This window comes from Pseudonaja textilis, chromosome 3 (assembly GCF_049901715.1).
Source record: "Pseudonaja textilis isolate UNSWEBS1 chromosome 3, rPseTex1.2, whole genome shotgun sequence".
Classification (NCBI taxonomy): Eukaryota; Metazoa; Chordata; class Lepidosauria; order Squamata; family Elapidae; genus Pseudonaja; species Pseudonaja textilis.
In genome coordinates, this window is record NC_141992.1 from 43611134 (window position 1) to 43624752 (window position 13619).

The 13619-nt window shown below is 44.4% G+C and overlaps 2 protein-coding genes across 7 annotated transcripts in view; one reads left to right on the forward strand and one right to left on the reverse strand.

Annotated features, from left to right (window-relative positions):
• Window positions 1–13619, reverse strand: part of SRGAP2 (SLIT-ROBO Rho GTPase activating protein 2) — a 243082-nt gene that overhangs the window by 188832 nt on the left and 40631 nt on the right. The window lies entirely within an intron of this gene.
• On the forward strand, window positions 7169–8763 carry LOC148126091 (uncharacterized). Its single transcript, XM_087928695.1, is given in 2 exon segments — window positions 7169–7790; window positions 7793–8763. Coding segments are annotated over 2 exon segments (1593 nt in total).

A 13619-nucleotide genomic window follows, 5' to 3' on the forward strand; every position in this document is an offset into this window, starting at 1 on the left:
CCCACTGCATATCTGAAAAATTCAGAAACAGACCAAAACTTGCATCTAAATCAGAGTTTTACACTTGTGAGATATAATTGTAGTAGCAAATTAATGATGCAAATAAAATAAAATAAAAAATAAGCTGCAATTTTTAAACTTCAGAAGTTTCTATAATTTCATCCTAGCTTACAACTTCTGAACTCTATAACAAATAGAAGGGCCACAAATTAGACATGGTAAATAATTTTTAAAATCCTATCATCAGATCCAAAAATCTGAGTTGTAATTGTGATACATCTTGCAAAATACACAGAAACACAAGAATATCTGTACCATATATAGCATATATTTAATTTTTCAATATATTTTTGACTTCGCCATAATGGAAAAAACAGTAAATTGCCAGGCATTTAAAAATGAAGCAAATGTAGATATCTTGGGGAAAAATCACTTAGAATTATATGTTATTATGGTCCTATATTATCACAGCATAATAATTAGGAAGGATTAGGTTACCCAGCCCACAATCAACTTATTTTTCTTCTTTATTTAAAGCATTTACTCTCATTTCCTGCCAAGAAGGCACTCAGAGTGGCTTACATAAGATCAATGAGACAAACTCTGCATACAGGCTTAAAAACATAACACAAACGGGGAAAAGGGGTTAAAACAGTAACAATATTTAAAACTACACAGTAATTCAAAATGGCCAGCCATGATGAAATACATAGCACTGGAGAAAAATGGTCTTGCATTTCTTCCTGCAACAAGAAGGCAGAGGTGATAACTGCATGCCTAGGTGAAGTTCCCAACTGATATGAAGAAATGTTCCGTTCAAATTCAGATGGTTTAAGTCCATTCCTTCAGAGAGCGTTTCTCATTTTCTCTCCTCCAAAGTTCATCCCATCGCAAGTATAGAGAGTTTTTGGAAACTTTATCACATATGATCGAAATGACCTTCAGAAGGAAATTTTGCACCTCCCCACAAGAAACAATCTGCAGAATCACCTCTAGTTGTAAGATAGGACTGGATATTTTTACCTATGGCTGCTTAATCAAAGTCTAATGGTTTTGCTATCACTAGACTTTGTAATTTCTGTTCTCACAAATATAATTTTTCTACAAATGAAGGCAAACATACATCTCCCAGGATAATGTTGCAGGATCCAATCCAGGTTTGTTACTGGGACCAGAGGTTTAGTTTTCTGAGCTTTCAGATTCATGCTGGAGCCCATCCTCAGGGAATTTCTCTGTACCAAAATGTGTGCTTTGGACTAATCTATGCGCAGTATTTAGCATAAATATTACCCATAGAAAATCCATTGGCTCTAGCAGGTGTCCAAAAATTTGGAAGACTAAACCTCTTGCCCCGATGACCAATCCAGACTGAATCCTGCATAATTTTGTTAGGCAGTTTTCTGGCATATTGTCAAATTCCCATATACTGGTAGAGATGGGCTTAACAGGACAATAAAGAGACACAATATTCCACTACAACATTCTTTCCATGCAAGTAACAGTCCTCCAAAAGCAGTTTGGTTGGCTGAGATAGTGATATTGATTACAGGGTAATGTATTAATCAAACTTTCCGCTGACTGTTTATGTTTACATGTGGGGGAGTGGGGAAGACAGATTATGATAGCAAGAAGGTTTTGGTACAGTAGTCCATGTGCAATTTAAGGGCCAATTTCATATATATTAACAATAGAAATATTCCACCTGAACCTAAGGAAAACTTGAAGTACAGGTATGAGCACTAAAGCAAATAATAGTTTCAGAATTCAGATCACTTACTGTGAAGGATGCACAGGCTTTTGCAGAAATCCCTAGGTTAATAAATAAGCCATGGTAAATAGAGTAATACCTACAGTGGAAGAAAAAAAATGCCTGCCTTTGATTTCTGGATTTTCCAGAAATAGGTCTTGGCAATATTCCCAACAAAGCAGGACAGGAGATGATCTTCAGGATGCTTATGAGAGTGAGGAGCCATGGGGAAGAAAAAGGAAAGACAATTACAGTATACAATACCTCTCCACTTTTAGAACAAAAGTAGAAGTTGCACTTAATATTTTGTAGATGCACAGTGGCTTTAGCGAGAGAGAAGGCTATGTTAGATCTTTTTCATGGGTTAGCTGTGTTAAGCTCATGTTTGCACATTTAAAATCTGTATTTGTCAGGAGGGGCACAAAATCAAATTGCCTCCATTTTCAGCATCTTCCCAATAAAAACATATTCAAGGAAAGGGATAAAAAATAGAAGCAAATTAAAACGGAATCTTATTAAAGAAACCCATTCTTCTAATTTTTTTTCCTGGTATCAATCTCAGCTTTGTCTACATCCACGTTTAAAGCAAACCATCAAGCTTCGTTTAACAAGCACACTCAAACAAATGAAGAGCACTTAAGTAAAGAGGACACAATATAGCAAGTGCTTTGATTCTGATGACATTTCTTGTTGTGTTAGAATTCCATAAACCCTTTTCCTCTAGATTGAATGAAAAGATGCATTAAGTCTCATACTTCTGTGAGAAGCCCAAGGTAAACATCCTAGTTCAGGTTTTGCAAGAGTGTGGGCAGGCATCTGAATAACATACACAACTGATATCCCACTATGATGATAGCCTAGTAGTGCTTTTGAATGGAAGGTGCCTTCTATTTTTAGTTATTTTAGGTATATCATACAGAACACAAAGCCAGAATTCTAGGATAACATTACTATTTATGAGTAAATATGCTGATGTACTTGTTCTAAGTATTTGTTTCTTCTCCCCACCCTCTCCGTACCTCCTAAGCCAGAAGAAGAAAGCCAAAAGCTTAAGTGTTAAGTCTACACTGGATTCTTGTCTTTAAATCTGAATCAGGAATTTGGAACAGAAGATTTAAGATTTTTATTCGTTATGGGTTTATATCTAAGCACAATACAAGGCTCAGTTGTTGACTTCCAGGTGAAATTGAGCTAGGAAAAAAAAACACAGGCGCAACCCTAACCTTTTCTATCAATGTAAGTTCATGGAAATGTTTGTTCAATGGTCCCTCAAATAAAACTGAATGCAATAATTTTCTTTCTCTGCCTCTTTTTTCAAGTTTGTTATTTCATCCATGTTGGTATAGCTGTTAGCATGCAGTACTGCAGGGTAATTCTGCCGACTGCCAACAATTTGATTCTCACTGACTCAAGGTTGACTCATCCCTCCAAGGTCAGTAAAATGAGGACCCAGATTGTTGGGGACAATATGGTGACTCTATAAACCACTTAGAGAGGGCTGTGAAGCACTATGAAGCGGTATATAAGTCTATTGCTATTGCTATTCTATCAGAAACTCCTGTTCAAAATAATTTGCACATTCTGTTACACCAATAAATTTCATTCTCTTACCTCACACTATTACTTCACTCTTTACCTGTCTACTTTTGCTGTTTATAACACCCCTTTCCTATGATCTCTGCTCCTCCAATTTTACTATCAACTTGAAATGGCCTATGCATTATTCCCTGTTGCACTGTTTTCATGGAACGCCCCCTGTAAAAAAAAATACATTCTTAAAAACACTTTTACTTGTGTCCTGAAGGCAAGCTCAACATAAAGGAGTCTTTGCCTTATATCCACTCAAAACTGACTTTTTTAAATGTTTCATCTTTAATTTGTTATACGAAGTTTAGTTATCACTTAGTTGTCACCTATAATGCATTGTAAGTGACAACTAAACTTTGTATAACAAACTTTTTTTTAAATAAAACAAAATTTAAAGCTTACTAAATGTTTTTTAAAATATGCATACAGTGCAAAAATGATTTACTAAAGCAGAAGTATTTAATAAAGCACTTTACATTGGAAAGATATGCAAAAACTGGATGAACTTTTTCTACCTCCAATTCTGTAGTATTTAATGAAATCTAATAGTCATTCAGTGAATATTGGCTACTCAAATTAATATGCTGCAAATTTTGTGATCTTTTCAGACTTATTTACTAGTTTGTGGTCAATTCCAAGTCAAATTTTGGTATCTTACATTTTCAATCAGTCGTTTTTTTGCAACTGAAATTCATTTAACCTTTTACCTTCTGAAAATAAACCTCTAATAGGAACTTCTTTACAACTTTATTCATACAAGTATAAAAGTACTGTCTGTGCAGGAAATATATTTTAAAAAATGTTTACATACAGCTGACATGCAGAATGAAAAGGTTTAATATTAATGAAATCCCACATTTGTGGACCTAGGTACAAGAGATCAAAGAAGAATTTTTAAACTGCATTTGGCTCTATCCAATTTAGTCTGAGGAGGATGACTACCAGACAATTTTATAAAAGGAAATAAATTTCAAATCCAAAGACAACAAATAGACCACAATGCCAAATCTTGTCATCAGCACCATTCCACGACTAATGGTAAACTTCTGAAAGACTCCAGTATTTTCTTTACTGAATTTCAATGATCCTACTATGTTCAGACAAACCTGGACATGGACCTTTGCTTATCCATGTGGACATGCTGCTTAGGCTTTTAACAAACAAAAACATTTGTTTTTGAATGGTATTAATTCTCCATATTAGAAAACAAGATTAAAACCCTGTAGTTTAATACAATATTGTATTATCTTCATCTTCTACATATCAGCTAACACAGATCTAATAATATATTAATTTTTGAAAGTCCAATTTGGGGATAAAACTGGTAAAAAGTCTTATTCCTTCTTCAAAGTTTAGAGAAATGGGAAAAAGAAAACAATAGAAGAATATGCTTAGTACAATGAAAGGAAATCTTTTTTGCAGAACTTCCTCAATACGAGACAAAAGGTCTCTAAGTGATTAATGAAAATGCTTACTTGAGATAGCCAATAAGTATATAGGACCTGTAGATTACAATTTATTTTAGGAACAAAACAAACTTACACTAACATATTTTAAAGCATCATAAACCATAGCCTTCATAGTTGCACACCATGGTCAATCACTTAAGACATGGTTACTGACAGTTGGTTCTTGACTCTTTGACGCCAATTTCTCCCTATCCAATTCAGGCTAAAAGATCTTTCATTTTCACCAGAAATTTTATGAATTGTTTGTTTTACTATACTGGACTATAGTGATGATTTTTCAGGCTATCTGGTAGATAAAATTTCTCAGATCCACTCCAATTTGGAATCTTGGACTCTGACTAGGTAGATTAGGCCAACGTGCCTAGACATATGACTGGTGTAATCAGGATGAATTTGAGGTGTCCTGAGAAAGTGGACTGTGTACTTTGTGCAATCACCCTGTGCAACACCCTACCTATTTATTGGATCTGGGCCCTTCTTGGGTTATAAAAATAGCCAGGGAGATGATCTGCAGTTGGCTCCATGTTATGGTATTGGCCTCCATGACAGAGGGGTAAAACCCTTACTCTGAAAGAGGCAGTAGTATGCCTCCTCCTCAAGAGTCCATCCTTGGATTCAACAGTTCTCAATAACTATCATCCAGTTTCAGGAAGGTTATTGAGAAGGTGGTCAGCCTGCAAATGAGTAGAACTCTGAAGGAAGCAGATTACCTAGATAAGTTTTCAGACTGAAATTTAGTACTGAGTCTATAGATGATTGTGGAAGACCAGGACAGAGGCAATGCATCTATACTTGAGCTAACATCTATATGAAGCCATTGAGTGAGGTTATCCCCTGATCTCTCCGTATGGTAATGGCACTGTCATTCTCCCTCAAGCTGCTCGGATCATCCAGAGAGTGGGAGGTGCTCCAGTCTGCGTCTGTGTAGGCTGAGCTTAATTACTGAGGAACGCTCCGCCCTCTATCACGTGGTCCCTTGCAGCGTTCCCCAGTTTATGCTCAGCCTTCGCAGAGTTAGGCTGTGTGTTTTTGTTGTGCTTCTCACTCTCTTGGCCGATTCAAGCTCAGGAAAAAATTCTCAGGTTTGACTCCCAGCTCTTGCCTTTCCTTAGCCTCTGCGCATTTGAGGGTGCCTTGGGATCCAGGGGTGCGCGTTTTTCGCCCCCAGGGGGCTGAGCGGGCGGCTTAGCAGCGCTTTAGCGCTACCCCCCAGCCGTTTCTTTCCATCCGTTCCTGCCTTGTTTTCCTCGTGCCGCCCACAGCGGTCCGGATCTATTGCGCCGCTGGTTTTCCCCCCATACAACGCCAATCACCCTGGTAGAGGCGATTTCAGCGTCCTCGCCCTTGTGGCTTGCAGGACTTATCCGCCCTGAGCAGCCCGTTTCTTCTTTTTTCCATCGTTTCCCAGGCGGCCGCCATTTTGGGCGTCGCCTCGTGGTCGGGCGCCATTTTGAGGCCTCCATCTTGCTGCGACGTTCTTTCTAGCCCTTGCCTCAGGCCTCCAAGCCTAGTAGGGCCTTTTCTCTCTCTCTCAAAGGAATAAATAATTAAATTTATATTCATTGGTGGTGAAAGTGTTGGCTCCCGCAGCAGAGCTCAGGGCGTGGAAGCAAGTGCAGCCACTCCCTCCCTGGGGGGGCAGGGGGCGGCAAGCTGCCTGAGGCCATTTGATTCCTGGCGTTAATTTGACTAATTGGTTCTTCCTTATCTACCACAACTGCTAGGTTGTCTCTGAGTCACAGATTAATACGGAATATCTTCATATTTTTACATTGGTGACCCAATTTTATTCAATTGGTGTTTAATCACTCTCAGATTTGCTTAGAGATATATAGCTTCTCATTACTGCTGCAGCAGTGTTTTTTCCTAGATTCATATCCTGACACTATATATTCCTTAATAATAGCAATCTATAACTGTTGCAATATATAATTATTGATTATATTTTTCAGATTATTCTTTACAAATTCTAAAAGGGGGCGTGGGCCAGCTTCTGGATACCCGGCCTTACCCACAGGTCATATCCTTGGCGTGCCAACCGCCTATATATTGCTCCACCTATTTGTTTCACAATGGCAGACGACAATTCCACCAACCGCCCTTCTTTGAAGGCAAAATCTAAGTCCCATCATGTGCGCAGACAGGCTAAGGAAACCTCCCAGGAGGCTTCCAAGGCCTCTCAAAGGGACGCCTTAAGGCGCCATGAGGCACTAGAGAGAGAGTTCGACAGGCGTTCTAGGGTACCCCAACCAACACCCCCAGCCGTCCCTTCTACATCCAGGCACCCCCCACTCCAGTTTGTACCCCTCTCTCCAGGCACAGCTCATCCCAGGAGTCTCAGGCCCCTGGACCAGCGACCAGGAGGATGCCCGAAGCCACCTTCAGCCCCACGGCTGCTGGCCTAAGACAGGAGGACCCGCCCACGATTGAGATGCCTGAGTACATGAGAGTTTGGATGGAGCAGGCAATTCGCCAAGGAATAGCTCAAGGCCTGCAGCAGATGGCCAGGCCAGGCCTTCCTCAGACAGCTCCTGCACAAGAGTCTGTACCAGCCAGGTCCACGCCCACTCCGGACCCTGCTCCTTGTCAGGTACCCTTCCGGAAGGCCAGCCCTCTTCCAGAAAGGGAACTGGACGAGGACATGGAGGTTATAGACCAATACAGGGAGGAGGAGGAGGATCTTGAATGGGGATCTACCTTCCATGGGGAACCCTTTTCGGAATTAGACCCAATGGAAGCAGAGCTGTCGGAGGATGAGGGCCTTACCCCCGACCAGCCTTCCTTTGTGGGACTGTTCAAACCCCACATGTTCAAATCCATCCTGTTCAAGGCCAAGAACACCTCTGGCCTGGCCGCTCAACTCCCCTCTGCCCCCCCCTCCTCTGCGGAAGATCCAGAGGACGCCATGTTTAGGCAGCCGGTGGTAGCTGAGGACGTGATCCCAGCCCCACCTATTTTCCATGACCTGGTCTCTAACTAGCTGAGCTTTACGGGGGGGGGCCTGCCCCATCCACCCAGGATAAGAGGTTCTTTAACCTCGAGCCGAGTTTTTGCTCCCTCCTCAACACCCCGGAGGTGGATGAGCCCATCGTTGGTCTCGCTTCCTCCTCCTCCCCAAGCGACCCTCTGGAGGCTCTCAAGCCCGAGGACAGGAGGTCCGAGTTAGCCTTGCGTCAGGCTCATCTAGCCGACGCCTGGGCCATTAGATCGGCCATGGCCGCCTCTTTCTTCACCAGGTCCTCTATCCGGTGGCTCCGCCAACTAAAATCGCATGTTCCTCCCTCCAACACAAGGGCGCTTCAGGACATTGCGAAAATCATGGCAGCGGCAGAATTCTCGGCCGACGCCACGTACCATGCTGTCAAATTTTCCTCCCGGGCACTAGCTTCTCAGGTCACTGCTCGCCGTCTGCTTTGGCTCAAACCATGGCAGGCGGACGTTAAAAATAAAGTCAAGCTGGCCTCTGCTCCCATTAAGGGGGAGAAGCTCTTTGGTCTGGCTCTGGACCCACTATTGGCCGAAACTAGGGGCAAGAAAAAATTCCTCCCCTCTCTTTTTAGGAGGCCAGACTCTAGAACCCCTCAACCCTTTCGAAGAGGGTCCTCCCGGTCCTTCTACCAGTCTCCCTTCCCTCCCAGATACCCGAGGCCTCCCTCTTATAGACCATCATACCCCCAGGATCGCTCCGATCCGGGCGATCGGAATAGGAGGGGCAGAGGTTTCAAGCGTCCCTTCAGAGGTTCCGGGGGGGAGAACCTTCCGGCGCCCCAAATAAATCTTGTCTTTCTCCTCCCATTGGCGGTCGGCTTAGACATTTCGCTGACCAATGGGACTCCACCACTTCCAATAACTGGGTCAGGGACTCCATTAGGTTTGGGCTCGCTCTGGAGTTCAATTCTCAACCTCCCGAGTTTTTCATGGCATCTCCTCCCTCTAGGGACCCCTCCAAACGCAGCTTGATGGACTCTGCCATCCGTCACCTACTCACCATCCAGGCCATTCAGCCAGTCCCTCCCTCTCAGCGAGGTCAGGGTTTCTACTCCCATCTCTTTGTGGTTCCCAAATCCTTCGGGGGGTGGTGGAGAGCAATCCTGGATCTCAAACAGCTTAATCGCTACCTAACCCTCCGTAAATTCAAAATGCACACCCTTCAATCCATCCTACTGAGCACCAGGCAAGGGGATTGGCTCTCTTCTATAGACCTCTCAGAGGCATACCTCCAAATCCCAATTCGGCCCTCCCACTCCAAATTCCTCAGGTTCTGTTACAATAATCGTCATTTCCAGTATGTGGCCCTTCCCTTTGGGTTAGCTTCCGCCCCTAGAGTTTTTACTAAGATCCTCGCGGCCCTGGCGGCCCACTTAAGGGACCATCCGGTCCGGCTCCATTGTTACCTGGATGACATCCTCATCCTGTCCCATTCCAAATCCCAGGCAGAGAAGGACACCAAGATCGCCCTCTCTGCACTCCAGACCCATGGTTTTCTAGTCAATCAAAAAAAGAGCCAACTGGTTCCTTCTACCCGAATTGCTCACTTGGGGGCCATTATTGAGGTTCAGGGAAAGGTGTTCCTTTCTTCGGAAAGGTTCCTAAGTATCCAAAACTCTATTCAAGTTATTCGACAATCAAAGAGGGCTTCTCTATTAGAATTGTCTAAATTGCTGGGAAAAATGGTTTCATGCATCTCTATTATTCCTTGGGCCCATTTACACACCAGGTCCCTGCAGTGGCTCCTGCTTCCGTTTCAAAGGTCCGGCAGAAGCAACTCAAAATCCACCATCAAGGTGCCTCCAAAGGTCCTCTCGTCTCTCCTCTGGTGGACCAACCCTGCCATCAACAGGGGTCATCACTTCAAAGAACCTCAGTGTCTCACCGTCACCACAGACGCAGGTCTGAATGGCTGGGGCGCTCACATCCAGTCCCTTACAACGCAGGGCAAATGGTCCCAAGCAGAGCGGGCATGCAGCATAAACTGGCTGGAGCTCCACACCATCCACCTTGCCCTGCGCCACTTCCTGCCTCAGGTACGCGGGCGACACGTCCTTATCCTCATGGACAACGTCACCGCCAAGGCCCATGTCAACAGGCAAGGCGGCACCCAGTCTATCCGGTTGATGAGGGAGGCCGAACGACTCTGCCGTTGGGCAGAGCGTCACCTCCTCTCGATCAAAGCAGAACACATTTCAGGGGCCTCAAACACCCGAGCGGACTGGTTGAGCAGGGCCACCGTGGATCAGTCCGAGTGGCGCATCCACCCGTCCCTGTTCAGGGAGGCGACCATGATCTTTGGCCTCCCATCAGTGCACCTCTTTGCATCCCCCTTCAACTCCCAACTCCCTCGGTTCTTCTCCAGATTCCCTTCCCCGGGGCCGAGAATCATGACGCCCTTCGCTGTCTGCGGCCCCCGGGACTCCTGTACGCCTTCCCCCCGTTAGCTCTGCTTCCCAGAGTCATTCAGAAACTGATCCAGGAGGAGGCAGAATTAATCCTAGTGGCCCCCTATTGGCCCAGACGGCTGTGGTTTGCGGACCTCCGCAATCTATTGGTGTCTCCTCCGTGGAGAATCCCACCGGACAGGATCTCCCTCTCCCAGGGGCCCATTCGGCATCCGGAGCCCCAATGGCTCCAGTTAACCGTTTGGAGGTTGAGCGGGAAAGGTTAAGGAAGGAGAACTTATCTGACCAGGTTATTAATACCATCCTGGCCGCCAGACGGCCTTCAACCAACCGAATATACAACGCTACTTGGGTCAGCTTCTGCAGGTGGTGCCATTCCTCCCAGGTCAACCCGCTCTCGCCTTCGGTTGCCCAAGTTTTGAACTTCCTCCAGGACGGGCTCAAAAAAGGTATTTCGCCTAACACTTTGAGATGCCAGGTAGCGGCCCTCTCGACTGTCGTTCCCAGCGACAATCTGGGTTCCCTTTCTCACCATCCCCGTATCAGGGCCTTCCTCAGGGGAGCCACTAACCTCTGTCCCCCTGTTGTGCATCGATACCCCACTTGGGATCTTAACAAGGTCCTGGTGGCCCTAACTAAGCCTTCCTTCGAGCCTATCAGAGAGTCCTCCCTCCAAATTTTGACGTTCAAGGTAGTGTTTCTGGTGGCAATTACCTTGGCTCGCCGAATATCGGAGATAGCAGCCCTTTTGGTGAGAAAAGACCTGTGCATCTTCCACTCTGATCGGGTGGTCCTACGCCCTGACCCGACCTTCTTGCCCAAGGTCAATTCAGCCTTTCACAGGGCTCAGGAGCTCACTCTCCCCAACTTCTGTCCCAATCCCTCGCGGGAGAGGGAGAAGCGATGGCACACCCTGGATGTGAGGCGGGCCCTCCGCATTTACATTAAACGCACACAACCCTTTAGAAGGTCTGAGTCCTTATTCCTTTCTTTCCAACCCAAGTCGTTAGGCCACAAGGTGTCACCTTCCACCATCGGCCGATGGATCAGAGCCACCATTGCCAAGGCTTATTCATCTCAGGCCTTACCAGTTCCCAGCGGGGTCACCACACATTCCACCAGAAGTGCGGCCACCTCAGCAGCCTGGGCTACCCAGGCTCCAATTTCAGACATTTGTCGGGCCACCACCTGGGCTTCCCCCTCCCCTTTCATTAGGCATTATAAGATTGACATCTTTGCCTCAGCGGAGGCCTCGTTTGGAGACGAGTCCTCCAGCGAGTCATCGAGGACCCGGGGGAGCTTCCACCCCAGACGGATTCCCTCCCGTAGGACAGCCAAGCCTTGGTATGTCCCACTCTCTGGATGATCCGAGCAGCTCGAGGGAGAATGGGCGTTGGTCTTACCTGACACGCCATTTCTAGTCGAGCTGCGAGGATCATCCAGCCCCACCCTTTTTTTCCTTTTTTCCATCTGGGGGAGTCTTGTTTCGGCCAATGATACCTTAAGTCTAGTTAGATGAGAGTTAGACGACTTTCCTCCTCTCTCGACTTCACATAAACTGGGGAACGCTGCAAGGGACCACGTGATAGAGGGCGGAACGTTCCTCAGTAATTAAGCTCAGCCTACACAGACGCAGACTGGAGCACCTCCCACTCTCTGGATGATCCTCGCAGCTCGACTAGAAATGGCGTGTCAGGTAAGACCAACGCCCATTTTATCATGAACCAGCCAAATGAGACTATCAAGGTTCTGTTCTTGTGTCTCGGGGCTCCACAGGTTTGGATGGGGAGAAACTGCCTCTGATTCAATCTTACCAAGATTGAATAGCTGTGAGAATTTGGGTTACTCAGACGTGGAGATGCTTCATCCCTATCCTGAGATGTAGTAGTTCTTTCCCATTCTAAAATGATGCACAATCTGGGGATCTTCCTGGACTGCTTGATGAGGATATGACAGCTGTTGTCAGGAAGCCTTTGGATACCACTATCTGGTGTCCCAGTTTCATTCTTTCCTAAATTGGGAATCGCTTGTGCCCTAATCATTCAGGCTTGACTACTCCATGGGGGGCTTGGATTGCTCTGGCAAGGGTGGTGATGGGCATGCCTTGATATGCCCATGTTGTTACTTGCTTCATCAGTCATACTAGTTGCCACTTGGCTTATGAATATGATTCAAGATAGTCATTATTTATAAAGTCCGACTAGGAGATCTGCCTATTTTCCATAATATCTGTCTAACTATTTTGATCTGGCAGGGGTTGGTGCACTCTGGAGTTCCTTCAATTAAAAAATGGACCCAGAAGTGCACCTTTTTTTGTAGCACCTACTTTTTGGAATGAGATCCAGATGGTCCACCTCGGTGGTATTTTAGAAATCCTTGAAGACCTGGCTCTTTGTCTAAGCTTTTGGTAATATTGAAACCACCTCCTGGCTAATCTACATTACCTTTGGTTGTTGCCCAGTTTGTACCACCCTTTATTTTTTGTTTTTATTATTATATCATTATTCTACATTTCTGTATTGTATCATTCTGTTCTCTGTGTTTTTAATTTGTAAATTAAATCCATTGTTCTCTCAAACCTAATTCATTACTTAATTCTGATTCATTGGGTTTATTCAACATTTAGAAATGCCTTTTTAAGAACATTCAGTATCTGTATTACAGGTTCCCAAGGCAACTATCATTGTCTGTACCTGACCTCTGACATGACTTTTTATTATTCTCCATCCCCATCGTGTGTATTAAAGCTGTGCAATGGAATTCAAAGATACTCAAACAAATACAAAGTGTATATCTTTGAATTTCTACTGCATTCAGTATTTTGCCATGTTTGCATCCCTGTTTTTAAAACTGTTTCTACCTATCTCGGCAAGCATATGGAGTCAAAAGAAAAGCTACAAATAACTTTTGAAACAGCTATGCAGGCTTGCAAAAAATTCAGGTAATTTAGCTGTTCCAATTGAGGTATTTCACTTGTGCTCCTGCCTATACATATTCTAATTTCTTTCAAATACTTGACACAGCTATTCTATATATAGAGATTGTCTTCGTAAAATTGTCTCGCAAGCTCCATTACAGTCATATGCTGAAGACTACCAATATCCCCCTCCGTAAAATAATGTTCTGTTCTAGGGCTATGCAACATTTCAAATTTGATTTCCTATAAGCTCTATGAAGCACACAGGAGTACGAATACGGTCTCCATTTGAAACAACTAAAGCAATCATGGAAGAGTAAATTTGAATCATTGCACAAAAATCTAACAAAATAGACTTCAATCCACAAACATATTGGTCTTTAAGGTTCAAAAGACACAAATTTTGGTTGCAATAATGAACTACCCTGCAGAAAATTGGTATTGTGACCAATTCCCCTCTTGGCATTCTCTGAAGAGTAGAATCTCTGACAAATAAAGTCTAC